General features: G+C 40.1%; 1 protein-coding gene across 2 annotated transcripts in view; it reads left to right on the top strand.

Moving 5' to 3' along the window:
• The first annotated feature begins 421 nt into the window (after positions 1-421).
• The window catches only part of LOC101994209 (leucine zipper protein 2), a 388,597-nt gene continuing 368,901 nt past the window's right edge, over positions 422-20,117 (top strand). The window contains exon 1 of one of the 2 annotated variants that reach the window (XM_026785121.1): positions 422-1,449. In XM_026785121.1, the coding sequence (XP_026640922.1) occupies positions 1,388-1,449 (62 nt within the window). In that variant the 5' untranslated portion in view covers positions 422-1,387. The remainder of the gene's footprint in view (positions 1,450-20,117) is intronic. The other variant, XM_005358954.3, reaches the window with a different exon arrangement.

The following is a 20,117-nucleotide window of genomic DNA, read 5'->3' as shown; positions in this document are numbered from 1 at the left end:
GGAGAGAACACGGTCATCAACTGAGCCTTAGGGACAGCATCTGCCGCCCTTCATCCTCTGAAATTTGCATGTGCCTGACTCTTTTAGTGCAGACAAACTTCAGTTGTCACATTCGCAGAAGCAGCTAGGCTGTCATAGGACTTGGGATAGATACCTAGTTCTTTGTTTAGGAAACAAAATCTCCGTCAAGACACTGGCAATCCCTGTTTTCCTCACATTTTTGTAGGAAAATTGTAGTGCTACTTTAGTACACTGACTCTTGAGAGGAATGCCATGTCCATCTTCTTATAGCACATACACACACACACACACACACACACACACACACACGACCTCTGATGTGAAGACCTTGGAGTTTCACATCTCTGTGGGTAAAGTCGCCTTTCTTTTAAAACTGATTTTTCAAAATGGTAGATTGCTTTAAAGTTGTGTGTTTCCCTTTTCTGACAAAAGTCCCTAAATAAAGCTTGTTAAACACTCCGTGCTTGGAATGCAACATTTAGAAACTTCACCAAAACGCAGTGGCATCTAGAGTCCTCTGCTTCCTCCCCCTACCATAGAGTTAATAACGATTGTCTCTGTGATCTTGCTGAGGAGTTTGCCTACAGGAAAAGGATCCTTGAAGGTGCATGAACTTGGGCAGCCAGCTGTACACCCTTGAGCAGCTGACAGGCGCAGAGACCAGAGAAGAGAAAACCCGGACGCACCAGAACCAAGAGCAGCGGACTTTGTGTTAGTCCCTGCCCATTTCCATGATAGAAACCTCCTAACCTCCTGTGGGTAAGAGCCAGCTTCTGGTCTGCACTGGCGGCGGCTGCTACTCTCCGTCCGCAGCAGGCAAGCCATTATGCATCTAATCGGCGCAGTATTTTAAGCTTACTCTCCAAGCAACATCTCTGCAAAAGCTTGCAGGCTGGTCTGCTCCGGACCCTGAAGAGTCTGGAGTCCTTCCCAGCGAACTGTCTCTCACTCTGCGGAGCACGGCAGCTCAATTACTGGAGAAAGAGATTGGTCCTTGCCACCGCCCTCCCCTCCGGTCTTCAGTGGGAGCTGGGAAGAGGAGATCTGCTTCAGTGCGCACGGGAGTGACCAAGTGCAACTGGCTACCGGAGGAGCGACCTGGACGCGGGTCCTTTCCTCCGCCAGCGGATACACCCGCGCTGTGCGCCCTGACCACAGCGCTGGACCATCCCGGCAGGGCTCGCCGGTGACATCACTCCTGAAGATACCCGCTCTCTAGTCCTTGCCTTCACAACGCCTCTGTCAGTGTGTTCGTGGGTCTCTGGAGAGGGCTTCCCGAGAAGAGAGGACGGCGAGTAGCGACCAACCAGACCAGAGGAGGCAAAAGAGTAGCGGTGAGTGAAGGAGTGCCCCAGAAGACAGAGACATGAAATTCAACGCTGCACACTACCTGCTGTCCCTGCTGCCTGCACTCGTCTTCAGCACCAGGTGAGTCCAGAAACGTGAGACCCCCAAGCCAGGAGGCTGCGCTGGTCAGGGGGGAGGCACCTCCCGCCTAAGCAAGATGTTAGCTGAGTGATTAAGACTCTGAATCTTTGGAGAGAGAGGAGCCCTTCTATAGTTCCCCCAGCCCCCTTGGAGAAAGTCTTAGGATTGCCTAGCTCTGGGTATCAAGAGCTTCCCTTCAGAGTAAAATGAAGACACCCCACCCCCACCCCCAGAGCCCTGTAGTCAGGAACAGCGAACGTGCTAAAGTAGGACACCATAAAGAGAAAGTAGGGAGAGAGGGAATGTCCCTAGGGAGTGCTTTATGTTTATGTTAGACCTCTGCTGGTAATTAGGGAACTCCAGTACCCCGTGGAATGAATTCTAAGGTTCAGGGAGCCAGAGAAAGCAGAAGATGCTAAGACTTGTGCAGTAGTCCCCAAACTCCGTGGATGGCCTGTCTGAACTCTTAAATGGACTTGGTGGCAGGTGACTTCCTTTGGCTGTGTTTAGAGTTAGAAGACGGTACTGAAGCAGAGGAGAACCTAGCTGGAAACAATGGGGCACTGTGCTCCATCACTTGGCCACGGATGAGAATTTCAGCCCCAGTACAGAGGACCCATTTTTTAGTGGAGATTTCAAATGCACTGACAGAAGTGCTTTGTGACTGCTGCTGGGGTGTAGTCTCAAAGTTGGTGATGGGTTTGTTTTCTTCTCCCATTGGCACAGCACAAGAGTGGCCTGATTCAGTGCCCAGGGCTGAATTTATTCGGCAAGCCTTGAGCACCCTACTGGCAGCAATCCCTTTCCCTTGGCCTCCGAGAAATAAAATAACACGCACAGGGTGTGGGTTCTTTCAAATTCGCATGAATGGAGACAATATCTGTTTGTGTAAGTCACCAAAACTAAAGGAGAAACACACAACTATACAAGATTCAGATGGAAGGGGGAAGCAGGCTCACGCGCTCTTAAAAGATGTTGAATCCATGCTTCTGTTTCTTGCACATGTTTCTTTCAGGCCAGCATTAACCTGCTTTTTCTTTCCATGCAGAAACTGCTCCATTTAGCTCCAAAAATTGATAAATTTTGCCTTTCTTGAACAGAACCAAGTGGCTTTACAAGACTGAAATCAAACTTCAGTTTTATTTCTTCTAAAGATTTGCTTGTTATTGCAATTTATAGTGTTCTTATGGTTTTCACAGAAATCCACTTTGGTTCCCATTGCTTCTTTTGAACACTACGATATGTGCCAAGAGACTAATAAAGTTAGTCTCCGGGTCCTAGTCATTTGCTCCCACCTTCTGCTTTAATAATTATTTCTGTGTTCTTTTGAAGAAGGAAAAGTTCTAAAATTTATATTTAGGTAGATGCCAGTCAACATAGTCATTAAACAGTTAATGGTGGCAGGGAAACCAAACCCACAGTGGCATGCAGGGCAGTAAGCATCTCTTGAGATCCTGTAGTCCTTTTGTTCTTTAAAGCAGCTGCCATTGGAGTACACAAACTCTATAGCCTCCACTCAAACCTTGTTTTAGTTCTGTAAACCAAGAACCATCACTTCCCTATCTATGAAAGTGTTAATTTCTATAAATATCATTAAGACTGAAGGTCAACACTTTTATTAAAAAATACAAACTTATTCTGATTTGAAAATAGAAAGGAGCATTCTCTAGTGTTGGCATTTGACTTTTACAAAAGATACAAGATGGACTTGAAAAATGAATTTCCATAATTAGTAACCATTTACGTAACTGCTCTGAGCCATTTTATTGGACTAGATCCCCAGGTCACCTTCTAATGGTTCACTTTCTTGAAAATGAGTGTGACACTGTCCGTGTGTCACTTGCAGAAGAGAATGGGCTTTAAAGGACTCTCACAGAAGTCCATTCCTCTTCCCGTATTCAGCAGTTCTTATTGTCACATGGCAAGCATAAAGGTTAAAACCCAGACTGCAAACCTCTGTGAAGACAGTCACGTTAGTCATCATTGGCCTGCTGTACTGTTGAGCAACACTGCATGGCTCAACCACGGTCACCGGTGACAGGGTTTTCTGTTAACTTTCTTAGTGTTCTTTATATGAAGCAGTTGCATCTCACATGCTTACACTACGATGGCTAAATCCACAGAGGGTAACAATCATCACTTGTTGATTCTAAAGTTCCTTCTCACTTTAAGGAATGTGGAGCTGAAACTCTAATGTGGAAGAACATTTGTCCAGACATGTGTCTCTCCCAGTGGAGTTCCTCAGAACTGCTTGCTTTGTCTGCTGTAGGCCTGGTGTTCACCTCTGTCTAGAAGGGAAAGAATGACTGCTTTGAAACAGATGCTATAGTTGGAAGAAGAAAGGTGCTTTATAGTAGTGCTCTAGCTGTCAGAGTAGTGTTCTAGTGGTTATTCTCAGATAATTCGTTCTGCCTTTTAAATAGGAAAGATTGGTAGCTGTCTATTCTGTTTGCTCTCCCCCTTACCATTACAATTAGAGACCCCATAGACATCAAACATGAACAATATCAACACTCCTAGCTTAGACTTACTTCATTTGTTCTAAAAGAAACATGAATGTTCATTCTGACAAGCATTTTCCTCTGTTTTCACAGTGAGCCCCATTGAGCTTTAAAGAAAAAAAAAAGACTTCAATTTCCTGGCATATTGTCTTTGTTGTTTAGAAAGCACATAGAAATTCAAGGGTACAGTCAAGCTAATGGTTTGAAAATGTAGCTAATACAGAGATCCACTTAATATGTGCACAAATGCATGTGGTCAAATAACACAAATGCATGGGAAGGTTGAAGAGCTTTTGGAGAGAATGGCTGTACTTTTCAAACGGTTTCATTCTGCAGGAGGATTGAATTGCTATTCCAAGGCATTACCTACACTTCAGAAACAGGAAATGTGGGGACTGAAAGGGTGGTGGGAGGTCAGTTCTTCGAAAGTTCTTCCTGAAAAGGATCCCTGGTGTACTGGAGGAGGCTTGGGCATTAGTTCTGAACCTTGGTTCTTTGATGCTGTGTTCGTGCCGCTGATGCCTTTGGAATGTGAGATTTGAAGTGACTTGAGGAGCAAGGCATAGCAGGGGAGGAGTGAAGGTCTACCAACTTCTGATGGTTCTCTATCAGGTACCATTTTGAACAGATGGTCGCTTATTGTCATCGCAGTAGGAGTCACCTGTGAGGTCTCCTCTGGGCTCATCAGCAGCTGTACCCCATGCTTCCGTGGGAATCTATTTCCAGCAATGAATGCCCAAGGCTCCCACATCTTCTGTGCATCATTCCAACCTCAGGATGAAGCTGTTGTATATGCCATAGGAGAGAGGACACCAGCAAACTCATTTGTATGTAGACACTTTTAAGAAAATGTGTTTGGTATAGGAAGGAAGTCTCCTTTAACTACAGTGAAATGGTGTGAGGTACTGTGAGTTTCCCCACCCAAGTCCTTCACACAGGGAGTCTGATGCACACACTTTTAAAGAATTGTATCCCTTTGTGTAAATGGATCACAGAAGTGTCTTTAACAGGAATGTGCGAAAGAGACTGTATTTGCTCCTGAGGCAGCAATTCCAGCCCTAAGAACCTATTTCCAGTAGCACTCTTTAAAGTGCCAGTTTTGGGAATATCTTTGTAGATTACATTTTCTCTGTGAACAATGGCAGCAACAGTTTAAACCTTTATGTGTTGATTGTACAATTGTACCAAATCAAAATCTGTGCAATTGAAAGGATGAACTTGATCTTCCTACTTGGAAGGTCTGGGATTGCTGAGCTGTGAAGTGACATTTTCTCCTGTGTGATTGGTGACATAATGTGTATAACTGTTTCTGAGTAACTGTGAGAAGAGTTGCTAAAAGTCACTTTAATAGATGGGGCTCAATTATTGAAGCTATTTCATAAGACAGGTAGTATTTAAAAGTATGATTTCTTCCATTGGAAGTTCATATAAGGAGAAAACATAAGAACATTCTTTTTTTTTGTATTTTCTGTGATGTTTTATTTTCACAAAATGAGTTTTCTGTCTGTCAGTCACACAGCACCTGAATCATTTCACCAATAAGGTTGATTAGTTATAACTATATATCGTCTATCGAGACAAGAATGCAATTATTATTATATATTGCATAAATTGAATAAGTACTAACCATCATTTTATATGAAGTTCCAAGTGTGAATTAGGAGAGAATAAATTATACCAACTCAGAAGTTTCAGTTGTAATGTCTACTTTCCAATGACAGCAAGATGAAGAGTGTTTTCAGTCTCAACATCATGGAGCATGTGGTAACAGAAAGACTTTAGACAATGGTTTATCTTCATGTGAAGACTTTTTTTATGTAGTAGACAGCACTAGTCATAGAAACCACCAAACAAAGTTGTAAAAGCTGAACTAATTCATGAGAAGAGTTTAGGGTATTCATGAAAGAAAGTAAGTAGCTCGTGAAACTGTTATTACCTATGACAACGTTTTCATAAAATTCTTATGTACTGACATAGGAAAATAAGGTAAATCTGAAATGCATATCATTTGGATGACACCCAGTGTGTGACACTCTTGTCATCTAAAACAAAGAATGGTAGGTAGAGAGAAAAGACTCAGGGGTAGTGACTGTGACTTCCTATCTGGGCCCCTGTTCTAAAGAGCGCTCTACTGTCACAGTGTCTGGCTTGTTCTGTGTTCCCTGCTGAACATTATGAAAATTAGAGGTACTTACTTTAAACATGTAGAATGTGATTTAGCTCAAAAGCATATATTTAGCTATTTGGGTTTCTGTTTACGATGTAATTGCATGTACACTGTGTAAATCATAATATCAAAGTCATGAACATGAGCACAGGTGTCAGTGAATAAATAAGATAGGTTGTTTTCAATTCATGGGTAGATAGATTTCAAAATTTGTTTGACTTGATTTTCAACTTGTTTATTGTTTCCATCATCCGTTATTAATCTTTAAAATTTATAAACATTCAGAAAAATTATAGAAAACATTACATCAAGAAATAATTATAAAATAGAAAACATTTTGAAAATCACTAAGGAAAAAGAAGCTCAGTTACTCCAGGGTCTAAAGAATCACTGTCTGCAGGTTCCTAGAGCAGCCACCCCCTGAGCAGACTTAGAGCAACAGTGTCCTTAATCTACATATATGATTACTGAATTATGCACAGCAATGGTTAAAAATGGACATGAAAAGCTTATCTTTTTCAACCTATAAGTCTCTTAAGTGTATGAGAGTTTGTTGCCAATGACATGTGTCAAGTAAGTGCATCATTGATTGGGAGGTGATGTGTGAGTAAGAGAAATTAAAAAGTAGAGTTCACACTAAACCTGACAGAGGAAAGGAGACAGTCACAAAAACTCACATGAACTTAGTTTCATGAAAATAGGGGACAGACACAGAGTGGTCAACAGTAAATGACTCCACTCAGACACAAACTGAAGATCATCTGAGTAATCAGGATCTTCTGTGAATGTGCTCAAAGACGCTAGCTGATGCCATTCAAGTAGGGATGGGGCTGCACTGCAGTAATGTCTTATCTCCTGTTGTTTGCAGGTGTTTGGATTCATCCAAGTATACTTTAAAGAGTCTACTGTTGGGAGACAAGCTTTCAGTAAAGGCTCTGTTCTACTTCAAAGCTCTACATTTTAAAGACAGAAAACTGAGGTTTAGAGTAAGTGAGATTTTCTAAGGACACAGAGGGAAAGTAATGCAGTCCCCAGAACTAAGGGCTTTCCTCTGTCATGTCACTCTGCTCAATGACAAAGCTCTTTTGTTATCAGGGAACAGGAGAACAACTGGTTCCTACAATGTTTTAGGAGGATTTTATTTTCTGTAAATATCAAGCAGTGTTGTAAGGAGGCTGTTTGTTTGTTCCTGGCTGTTCAGTCCTGAAATAATCACACAGAAGCTATATTATTTAAATCACTGCTTGGCCCATTAGCTCTAGCTTCTTATTGGCTAACTATTTTAATTTAACCCATTTCTATTAATCTTTGTCACCACATGGTTGTGACTTATCGGCTAAAGTTCTGGTATCTGTCTCCAGCAGGGCTACATGTCTTCTCTCTGACTCTGCCCTTCTTTCTCCCAGCATTCAGTTTAGTTTTTACTGCCAAGCTAAGTCCTGCCCTATCAACAGGCCAAGGCAGTTTTCTTTATTAATCAACCAATTGTATTCACAGCATACAGAGGGGAATCCCACATTACAATATTAAAGGTCTATCTCTGACCACACATCACCCTGATATATAGCAGTCTATCAGCAAAGGAAATTACAGCAAGGAGATGAGCCTTCTCATTCTGTGTTTTGTTAATTTCAGAAATGAGAACTATGCCCAAACTATCCCAGGTCATCTTTAGATTCTGAAGAAGAGCCATTAGGTTTTTTTTTTTTTTTTTTTTTTGCTGTTGTATACAATTGACTCTGAAAAGCTATGGCCAAAGTGGTGACTGTTGATCCTTATACTATAATGTAAAGTGATATTTTTTATGCCACTGAGATCTGTTTGTTGAAGCTACTTCATACAAATGTGCATCCTAGACATTTGCACAAGTATTCCTCAGGAGTTAAATCTATGGTAGTAACATCAAGATTAAGTAAAAGATGTTTAAGTATATTTCAGAGTGTAGCATGTAGTTACACCTTGTCCCTCAGTAAATGCTAAGACAGAGGTAGCATAGGCTACATATCTGGCGTGTTGCTTAGGACACTGCAGACAAGTAACATGCCATTTAGCAAGTTTATTAAAACTGAAGATAAATACATTTATTAATTTCAAAATTCTAGACAAGTATAGTCTAATTTATGCTAGTATTCTTCTCCAGGGGAGGAGACGGTGGAGGGCTTTCATGGAAATGTGAAGTAACCTCATCTGATAGCTCCTAAAAAGAAAACACTGGACTCTGGATTCTCATCATTGTTGATAACTAAATAATTGAAGATTGTGGTCACTTGGTCGCCCACCTACCCCTTCTTTTCAGTTGTACATCTGTTTCTTAGAAAGTCACTTAAGGACTTGATCACTGCCACACCAGGGCTTTGTAGTCCAACTAAGTAAGATGTCAGTGAGGATTAATTTAGAATTTCTTATGTCTCCTATGGGGACTGTGCCCTTCTCTAGCCAAGAAGAGGGTGAGAATTCTTATGTCTCCTATGGGGACTGTGCCCTTCTCTAGCCAAGAAGAGGGTGAGAATTCCTAAAGTCGTAATCTTAAGGCATCATCCTCGGGTCAACAAACACTTACCTACCTACCAGCTGTTTATTCATTAAATGGATGATGGAGGGGAATGGGGAAAGGAGTCATGAAGTCTGCCTTATTACCTGAAATTAAATTCTCAAATTACAAAATCAGAGTCTTATTATCACAGGAATTTAGAACAGCAGTTAACATCTCTTTGTCACCTTTCTCTGGTCCATGGAAAGATGTTAACGATGCCTCTCTCATAAGATTGTCAAGAGGATCAATTATGATAATGTATGCAAATAAAAATGGCCAGCTCAGAGAAACACAGTTCAACACACCACCATCACTATTATTACATGATTGAAAGGTTTTGGCAAGGCTTATTTTACGAAAATGATCTTGTACTTTAGAAAGTGATCTTTAATAACACCCTTCTCACACTAGTTTACACAGACCAAGTTAGGACCCATGAGAAAGATATTTTGAAGTTCAAGCCTATCTTGAATTATGAAGTTGTTTTCTCCTTATCAATGAAGAAAGCTATTGGTAATACGGTGCAGGAGCCAGCTCTTTAATATCAAAACAATTCCCACTTGGGAAGACTAATTTAAATGTCTGGGACATTCTCAAGGAAAAAGAAATCAGGGTCACATTATCCAGTTCATGTCTAGAGCTTCCAAATTGTGTTGGCAATATGATTAAGACTGAAAAAAAATAACGTTATTAAAAATATCATCTAACAACGTCTCGTCAATGGCTTTGAGAAGAGTTCATTGAACAGAGTTTCTTGTTTAAGCTCTCCTGATAATGGCAGACCCACAGGGGTGCATCATCAGTGAGGAAAAGCATACTGTCAAGTCTAGGCACAGAGAGGACAATTAACTGCTCCTACTCAGCAGTTCCCCAGGGGCAAGGCCCAGGCTGAGTGTTGTCAAATGGTCTAGAGAAGGCTGGAGTGTCAGAGAGGGTAGGAGCCCAGCACAGGAGAGTTTTTAGAATGCTGTGTGCATGGTAAAGAAAGGTTTGAATCAAAAGAAAAGCTCACAACCTTAAAATACACAAGTATTTCTTTCTGCCTTAAAAATACATAAGTTCCTCTTTCTCATGCTCAAGATCATTTCTTGATGATCTTTGCAGTAGCTGAGCCTTTGGCATTGAGTAAGAAATGGGGAAAAATCTCTGCATTACAAAAGAAACAGGAAGAAGTATGAAAAATTGAAGTGACATCTTGGCAAAAGGAAGATATATTTGAGAGACCCAATTATTATGGAGAGTGTCGATTTTTTCTTTTCTTCCACAGAGAGAAATGGACAAATAAATTCACAAGGAAAGTGGGAAATTGCTCTTTTCCTGACATCATAGTTTAGAATGTTTTTAGAAATGTACTAAATCCTTGCTTTTTAATGTACTACACACATCTTTACTTCAGCTGTCCACTCTAAAGCATTGTGGGTCATAAGCCCAAACAGTATGTCTGAGAATGAAAGAAGCCTCTGGTGATATTATAAGTACTTACATGTTATGAGTTAACCTTGTGTTTAGCAATATTCAAGCAATGCATGTTATACAATTATGGTAATCTAGACTTTGAATGAATTGCAATGATTAGCCCATTTTCTTCTAGAAAGAATATACACAAATCTCAGTCTGTTCTGAGAATGACTCCATAAGCAAAATTCCAATACTATATAGAATCAAATTTCCATATAAAAACACATACAGCACAAAAATAAAGAATAAAAGTATATTAGTAACCTACTAATGGCAGCTAGAAATATTTCTTTGTGCTTAAGAACACTGGCTGCTCTTCTAGAGGACCTAGGTTCTAACATCCACATAGCAGCTCATAACCCATTTTAACTCCAGTTTCAGGGTATTCTGGTGGAGGAAGGTCATCTGTCTATCTCTTACTTTCATTGGTTAATAAAGAAACTGAGTTGGCCCTTTAATGGGGCAGAAAATTAGGTAGGCAGAAAAGACAGAACAGAATGCTGGGAGGAAGAAGCCGAGTCAGGCAGATGATATAGCTCTCCTCTCCGAGATGGAGGCAGGTTAAGAATCTTCCTGGTAAGACACCACCTTGTGGTGATACACTCATTAATAGAAATGGGTTAATCAAGAGGTGAGAGTTAGCCAATAAGAGGCTGAAACTAGTGGGTCAGGCAGTGTTTAAAAGAATAGTTTCTGTGTAATTATTTTGGGTAAAGCTAGCAGGCGGCCAGAAGTCGGTAGGTGGGAATGCAGCCCGCCGCTCCATCTACAGTATCCAGTGCTCTTTCCTGGCCTAAAAAGTACCAGGCATGCACATGATAAACATATATACTGGTAAATTACCAATCTGTAATAAAAAGAAGTACTAATAAGAACGTTGAAACTACTTAGTCTAATAAGATGGAAGGATGTGTGCCATTAAAATATCCTCAAAGTAAATAAAAAAATACATCAGTTGAAGACAGGACAAATTGAAACTTCCATTAGAAATCCAAAATTTTCCAGGCAATTTCACCTCTCATTTTCAGAGAATGTATGTGTCCTCCGATTAGTGGTTCTCACAATATGCTCTTCATTGTGTGAGAACGAGCATCTCCTGAGGTGAATCTGAAAGAGATAGCTCCAGGCTCCTGTATTAGGCATATCAGATCGGTGGTCTGAGGGAGAGGGCAGCAGTGGATGTCTACCTTAATGGGAATGCCTCCAATGAACGTGAAAGTCTAGATATCACCTCTTCACAGAGTTTGGAACTCTTTCAGTTCATTGGCATTAACTAAAAGTGAACATTGCCTCTCAAATCAGGGGAGTTGTGTAGTGTGTGAGAAAAATCACCCTGTTTACTGTGGATAAATACACTTAGTAAGTGAATAGGTTATATCACACCAAAAGCATCTATCAGTCAAATTGCATGAAGATATTCTCTGTCTTGTGTGCTGTTCTCCAATGAGGAAAAAAATGAATAAACAATATTAAACTACTTAGATGACATCTCAGGGGCACTAGAAAATGAGAGCAAGAGTTTAGGTGAAATTACTTGAGTGTAGTGAAAATCTGGGCTTCAGCTTCAGCACCACAATCTGTAGGAGAGAGGCAGCAATGCCCAGGACCTGCAGCAATAGCCAGGGCCTGCAGCAATAGCCAGGACCTGCAGCAATAGCCAGGACCTGCAGCAATAGCCAGGACCTGCACGAATCATGTGCTAGGGGCTTCTTCACACAACGTCTGAATTTTCAGATCAGGCAGAGGTGATGTGACCCTAATGAACAAGGCTTTGATCTGACACAGACACGGTTGTTCTTTTGTGATGTAATTGTTTCTGCATGATTTTACTGAGTTAACTAGTGAGTGAAAGCCTGCTAGATCTTCATTTCTCATTGTCCTTTTGCTGCAGTATTTGCTTTGTGTGTGTGTGTGTGAGAAGTAAATTAATATAGCAATATAATTTATGTAATAAATATGTTCAATCATAATTAATCTCTTCGGTGGCTCCAGATGCTGTCACAGATTATAGGTAAGAAAGTTGAGGCACACATGGATGAGACTGGGCTCTTTTAAAGCTAGTGATTTTTTAAATCCCACTGATGCTATGTTCAAGTGGTTGATAGGTGACTGTCCCCATACTGGTAATACCAGAGGAATGACTTTAAATTGAATTTGCATCATTTTATCTTTTAAATATGACATAAATTAATTTCTTTCTCATGAATTTCAAAACAAAATATAGAAAATGAAGAGCTAGTTAGTTCTCTGTGGTTGGAAAGTGGGCGATCCATACAGTTTTGTAGCTTGCATAAGCCTGAGATATTTCCATAGTCATCACCCTTCTTCTACCAAATGTGCATATACATATACATTGTCCTTGAGATGATGGCAAGAACTCATGTTATCCACCATCACCACAGGGCAAAGCTGGTATACATTTAATAAGTACTGTCTTTTAACACACATTCGTGGTGAGTGCTAACACACTGTTGATTCCAATTCTAAGCCAAAGATTTAATAAACTATGTGAGCTATTCAGCATTTTCACTATTGGCTTAGTTGTGGATGGTTTTCCAACAACAAATTAAATGAAACATTTGTCCTAAGACTGCTTAAGGATCAGTTGTGGTGTTCATCAACCTAGGTATATATATTACAAGTGTCTTTAGTTTAGGATATAGTTTTATCAAAGAGCATCTGTGAGTGTGATTGTATGTGTATGCACATATATACATACATATCTGTACATATATAGTGTTCAATGCTGTTTTGATATAAAAGGTAGACAAACTCATAAACCTGCATCATCATTTTGTTCTTCTAATTGTAGGAGAATTTTTAAAACATTTCTGAGCTCTTAATTTTAAAGCCCTTTCTTAGGCTGAAAGCAAGAAGAAGCCCGAACTATGTTGTACCATGGAAGATCAATCAATTAATTCTATCAGCACCAAGTACACAATAAATTCTAGTCAGAAATGATGAAATTTTTCTTTTAGGACATCAGCAGCCATTGTGTCTCTGTGACCTTTCGGAGAATGATTGTAGACAGTGTTCATCCCAAAGAACAATGGAAAAGTGATGGACTGGGAAAATAAGAGCTTTCCAGCGGAATAATAGGTGCAGGAACAAACGTGGGCTGCACTGGCAGAGTGTTTGATGTGTGCTAGAAATGTGCAGTCAGGGTTCCTGGGCCAGGGGCTGTAATAACCAGCTCAGGCGGCTGGGGAATAGAGCAGTCTTATGGAGGCAGGATGTTTTAAAGATGAGTGGTAAACACTGCACTCATCAGACATGTGTGCTGTGTCACTTATGCGGAATACCGAAAAGATGCTACCCTTCTTTTTGTTCAGTCAATAAAAATGACAAACTGGCAGAGGCATACAGGGATAAGACCATAAAGACAGACAAAAAAGAACTGTCTCGGGTTCCTCATCCACAGTATCATAGAATGAGAAGAACAGTGGGTTCCTTTTCCCACATTGCTTATAACAAGCTTTCAGACACCTTAAAAAGCAAAAGGAATTCATTAGGTCATAATTTTGGAGACGGAAATTTGAACATTGAGCGTGTTTCAGTCTCTGCTGAAGTCTAACTGTAGGTGATTTCTTGGAAACAAAAGAGATGGTTTCAAAGGATAGGAAGCTAGAAAGAAGGGGAAAGGCTTGTCTGTTTCATCAAAACCCTCATAAGGGGTAGAGAGCTCTATTGGGAAATCATACTCTTTGAAATATATTCTCTTGCTACAGTTTATGGTCTAAGCAATAAGATAGCTTGTTATGAATAACTCTTTGGGCCACTTGGAAAAATAACTTGACCATTAGTTAGTCTACAATAAGTACATTAAAATAATACCTACTGAGAATCTACAAAAGTCCAAATACATATTCCAGGAAATAACTTTAATTTCCAGGTGTCTGAGATACATAACCAAGGCTCTTCTTGATGGAGGCTGCCATCTGAAGAGTGGAAACCCTACCTCTGGATATATGGGGAAAAAAAATCTATGGAAGATTCCACAGAAATAAAAGACTGTCAGACTTAGCTTCTTTCGAGGCTAAAAGGACTTCCGACTCACTTTTTTTTTGTTTGAGAAATAAATTCCTGGTGGAAATGTCACCTTGTGTAAAGGCATTAAGAAGTCTTAATAATGAGGGTTCCCAGTTGTCTATGACTATTATGGTTCTTACTGATTTTTAAATAAAGACCACAGACCTCCTACCTCAGGGTGGGTTTACATTTGTGGTACAATTTGAGATCAAATTCCCAAAGGAAAGTTTTGTCTATGGATGTTGGCCCAAGCAGTGGAGGCTAGACCAAGGAAAGGCTGGCCCAAAGAAAAGGCTGGCTCAAGCAGAGGATGACCCAACCAGAGGTGAACCACCTGGTGATAAATCTCAGTCTTTCATATTACCAGTTATGCAGTCTTGAATGGCCTGTGGGAGTTTATTTTACTTGTACTTGAAAAATAACTAAGTTGAAGTCCTGTTGTAAAGAATAACAGATATGTTTTTTTTTTCAAAAAAAAAAAAACGACAAAAACAAAACAAAATAAAAAAAAACACTTGTACTTGTTTGGAATATGCTTCATTTATTTAGCACTGAGTTATAGAAATGGATGCAAAATAAAAAACTATTTTTTTCAAAAATTAGTAGTAGTAGTAGCAACAGTCATAGCAGAGTGTCTGTGTGGTGTCTGTGTGTGTCTATGTGTCAGTGTGTCTGTATGTATCTATGTGTGTCTATATATGTCTCCGTATGTGTGTGTCTGTCAATATGTGTGTATCTGTATGTGTGTCTATGTGTGTCTGTCTCTGTGTGTGTCTCTATGTGGGTGTCTATGTGTGTGTCTATATGTGTCAGTCTGTGTGTGTGTTTCTGCGTGTGTGTAGGAGAGGTCCCAAGGTATCAGGCTTGTATAGAAAGCATTTTACCCATTGGCCTTCTCACTAGCCCCATAAACCTATTCATGTAAGGAGTGCACAGGCCTTCCATACGTACGATATATGAATAAGTTGTAATTTCTACTGTAAAATTGTGTGACCATTCAAGATAAAACAAAAAAAGCTCTATGACCCTGTACAAGCTCCAGAGCTTACTTCTATTGTTCTCCTCTCTTCTTTATTATTTCTCCTTTCCCTTCCTTTACTCTCCACTCTCTCCTCCCCATTATCTTCCTCCACCTTCCCTTCTTCCTCTTCCTCCTTCTTTAAGTTGCCTAGGTTGTTCTCTGGCCTCAGACTTCCAAGTGCTGGGATTACAGTCTTGCATATCAAGCTGGGCTTAGTAACTTGAATTTTAAAAGGACACTCTGGGAATTGTCTTGAATTTCTCACATTTCCCATGAGACTACCTACTTGGGACCAACAGGATTGTGATAAGGGAAAGATTCTTTATAGTAGAGCAACAAAGCCTTTCAGGTTTCATAATTATCACTAAGCGAGCATCCTTAATAAGTGAGAACAATAATATTGTAATACTTGTGGAGAGATATTATCTCATTTAATTAGTATGTTACATAATTCATCCTACTAATGCAGCTAGCTGGTTAATGGCAAGATATGAAGTTAAGCTAAGAGATGTAAAACCCTAACATATAAGTTCCTTATCATTGAAGTAACCAATGTTAATAGCTTTCATTAGCTTGGGAAAAATCTGACTTTCCTATTTCCCCTGAGGCAGTCTAAACTCATAACTTTGGTGCACACAGATTATTACCCTGAGGCCATCCTGTGTATCCACAGCCAGCGAACACGCCCCCTTTCCCTTGACCCAACATCCAAATTACAATGAAGCACATGTTTCTTGAATATACCTAATCGATTTTGAGAGTATAAAGTTGGTGACTGGACCCTCAGTGGCTGGTGGATTTTGTTTACATTTGCTAGAAAATTTTCTGTCTAGTCTGCACAGTGCTTAATTTCTCTTCAAGAGCTAGCTTGTAGCAGCAACCACAGGTGTCAGTTTATCTTGCAAATGCTTTATTTTTATTTGATTTCTTTAGTTAATCACATTCCTTGGCTTATAATTTTACTTCTGAAGCAACACAGCTAAGTGACTTTACAGGACTCTAAGAATAAAATCCCTATATCTGGAAATCTTTAATTTGGGGGAAATTTGAATTAGAGGAATCTGAAGTCCTGAGTCCTCATAGGTGGTGAATCTGGTATAAAGAGGGCTGCAGTGGGATTATCACCAGCAGAACTGAGTGAATAGCACTTGCTACTCCGCTCACTAGTGTATGACTGGAAATGAAATTGCCAGCGGAGGAAGGGGAAGGCAGAGCACACTGATAAATAGGGATGGCTGTGTGTGACCGGATTTGAACAGCATTGAGAAGTTATCCCTGCAGGACAAACCAGATGTGACAGTGGAGTTCCTGCCAGAGGAAGCACACAATAAGGACTTTGCATCATGTTTGAATATGCACAGCATTGTGTATGGAAAGCTAAGTGTCTGTAAGCCGCTGAATAATAGCAGAACTCTGAACACTGGAAAGGAGTTGGAATATTTGCTCCTCATTCTCACTCACATTTCCCTGTGTGTGCCCTATTCATCCCTGGTGAGGGACGTGTAATGCTTATATAAGAATTAGAATCTGGGCCACAATAGGTTTAGGAAACCCTGATACTACAGCTTGGTTGTTAATAGCTCAGAAAGTTAGGGTGTTGTTGTTGTTTTATTTTTGCTTTTTTTCCAACATAAAGCTCACTGATGAACAAACCCAAAAAACTACTTCCATCTTGCAGAATAGCAAAACACACCCATGGTAAAATGATGACATAAACTTGAGTTCATTGCACCCCAGACTACCATTCAGATTTCCATGCTCTAGCTGCCTATCTTTCTGAGTAGTGAAACAGACACACTGGCATGTAGGAGTTTTGTCAAATGCATTTGCTCACCTCCTTTAGAAAAAGAAGGAGAAAATAAATCTTGTATTAATCATAAGGAGCCTCCCCAGGGCATATCAGATCTTGATTATGCATTCCCCATCCTCTCTGTGTGGCAATCCCAGATGGCATACTTCAGAGGACACTGGGAAAAGCTTTGAAGAATATCCTGCTTCCAGTGGAAAGAAAAGGAATTATGCCAGACAAGCCCTTTCCTGGATAGCGTCTTCTTCATGTGTGACTTTACCTTCCTAGGAAGGGACAAGGACAAGGTCAGGGCTGCACCAGGCAGTTCTAACCCAGCTCAGAATTCTGTGTTTATAGCGCAGTCTGCAGTTATTGAAGACTATAATCAACAAAGGGAGATGAGCTAAATTGTTCTAAGGCCAGATATAGTAACAGCCTCCAGTCAGCAAGCCCCAAAGTGACTCACACTGGAATGGGTAAATCACAGGACCTAAACCAAAGGAGACTGAAATACAGCCTAAGGTTCTAAGGTCAATATTAACATGGAAAAAGAAGCAGAATCATAGGATGCCTAATAGTGGTGTTGTATAGTATTTTTTTTTACCTCCTACAGAAAGATAGCCACAAATAGCAAAAACAAAAACAAAAACAAAAAACAAACAAACAAACAAAAAAACCAGGAAAACCTCCACTGGCCTTTGCACCACCTAAAATCTTCACATTATTGTATTCTCTTTGCTAAAAACATAAGATTCCCTTATTCAGTTAAACAAGCACATCATTACATCTCCGGAGTGCTGCATGTAGGAGATTTAGACACATACCTGTCTGTGAGCATGCTAATTAAGAGCCTCTTTTCCAAAGTCCTTACAAGCTTAACTTGTAAATGAGAAAGTGGGTGGTCCCTAGGAGTGATTCATTCAAAACTTAATCATGGGTCCATTGTGTGGAGGAAATTCAAATAGTGCATATTTATTCAAATTACATTAAATTCCTTTCCTGTTCTTTTATCTTTGTGGACTTTAGGCAAAAGTTCTGTATTCTCCACAAAATTAGTACATTTGTTTACTTTGGACTTGAGTTAGGCAGATGCACTACTTGGTTAAACTTGGTTAGCTGGTCACATGACTGTGCTCTCTTGTAGTTTGAATGTGAAATGACCCTCATAGGTTCCTGTGCTTTGAACTTGGTCTTCAGATGGTAGTGTTTGGAGGAGGTATTAGAATTCTTTGGAACTGGGCCCTAATAGATGAAGTGGATTTCAAAGGGTGTCCAGTTCAGACTCTGGCCTGCTTTCTCTGCTTCCTATGTGTCTCATTTATTTGAGGAAATCCAGCTGTAAACTTCACCATGATTGACAAGACTCCCCTGAGATCATGAGCCAAAATAAACCTTCTGGCTGCAAGATGTTTCTATTGTTGCCGAGATGCACAAAAGCATGCACCAACACCTCCATGGTACTCAGTAGATTAGCTCTCTCTCTTTCAGAGTCACAAAAATACCCATTGACAGAGATTCTGGCAAGAACAATTTACACAGGTTGTCTGTGAGGTCTAATTTAAATTAACATTCTTGATGAAATGCCTGTCCTGGCTTGAGAAATGCAATTTGACTTTTTCTTTTTTATAACTTTATTTTTTCACAATTAATACCTTTATTGTTCTTTGATCATATACCCTCCATTACCTCTCTAAGCCCCTGATTTCTCCAAGTGAACCTAGTCTGTTTCCTTCTCCCACCCAAGTATCCCTCCTTCCATAGTTTATTTGTGTTCAGCTCACTGCATTTATCCTGCATGAGCATGGGTAAGGTGGTTATTTGCTGGAGTAGAGACCATGTACTAGTAGTGTACCAGGAAAGCACATGACTCTGCCTCCCCCACCCATCATTAACTGTCTGTAGCTCCTCAGGCAGGGGTGAGGGTTTATAAACCGTGACAGAATATCAACATCTCCTGCCTTGTTCAAGTCTTATACAGTTAGCAACTGTTGTTGTGACTTCACGAGTACCGTAACCATACCTTGTACTGAATCACTCCTCTACATGTTAGACTTTCTACGCCCTCCTCCATATGTTTCTTAAACCTTAGAAGGAATGATATAGATACTCTGTTTAGAGCTAAGCAGTCAGCATCTATTTTCCCCAACACTTCGACCTACAATGATTTTCTACATTAACCATCCCCCACTGCAAGAAGAAGCTTATCGTGCCAAGACCAAAAGCAATATAAGCATGTATGAGTATATCATATTTAGAAGGCAATTCAATATCATGTCACATAAGAACAGGCTCTCTTCTAGGGGAAAGTTCCAGTCACGGACCTTTGAACTGGTTTACAATACTAGGCAATAATTTCTGTCTTGCCAATATTGTACCAGAAGGCACATTTTCCCTAGCAGGTTGTTATTATAACTTGAACAATCCAAAGATGGGTAAGACCATTGATTGCATTCTCTTGAAGTAAACCTCACAACTACCTAGTTTGGGCTTGTTTTGAGTAGTTCCAATAATGGAACTACATTCCAATAATGACTTTTTCTTTCTCTCAAAATTCCATGTTTTGATTTCCAACATTTGAAACATTATACATAGTAACACTGATGTATAATCAGTAACTTTGTGTATCAGTAACCTTGGTCAGAGTATTTTTAGAAAAATAGCTTGATGTTTGGTATTCTCACCTCCCCCCGTGTGTGTGTTTGCGTGCATGCATGTGTATGTGTACAAGTGTATGTGTACATGTGTATGTGTAGACACATGCTCTTACACATGTATATGTGTATGAGTTTGTATGAGAAATTTGCTGTAGAAATTGAATTCTAGATTTATGGAGGCCATGCGGTTTCTAAATCTGCCATTTGCAATATGTCATCTCCTAAAGAACCAAGAGAACCTACACAATTCACCATGATTCCAAAGGTCTGGTAATTGTGCTAGCTTGATATGCAGTTATATGATTACCAAATTGTAAGAGGTAGGAGTGCTTACATTCACGGGCAGTAAAAGATAACGTGAAGGAAAATCAAGTGTAATCAGATGCTTTCATTAGGCTTGTCAGCTCTCCAATAATGACACTGAGTTGTTGCGGGAGGTCCTTCCGCTCCTCCAGCCTATAGCCGCTGAGATACCCGCCCATTGGGGCGTGGTCTCTCTCCCTTTAAAAAAGCGGC

The sequence above is a fragment of the Microtus ochrogaster genome, linkage group LG1 (genome assembly GCF_000317375.1).
Source record: "Microtus ochrogaster isolate Prairie Vole_2 linkage group LG1, MicOch1.0, whole genome shotgun sequence".
NCBI classification, from domain to species: Eukaryota; Metazoa; Chordata; class Mammalia; order Rodentia; family Cricetidae; genus Microtus; species Microtus ochrogaster.
The sequence above is the reverse complement of the archived record's forward strand: the minus strand, read 5'-3'. Positions and strand labels throughout refer to the sequence as shown.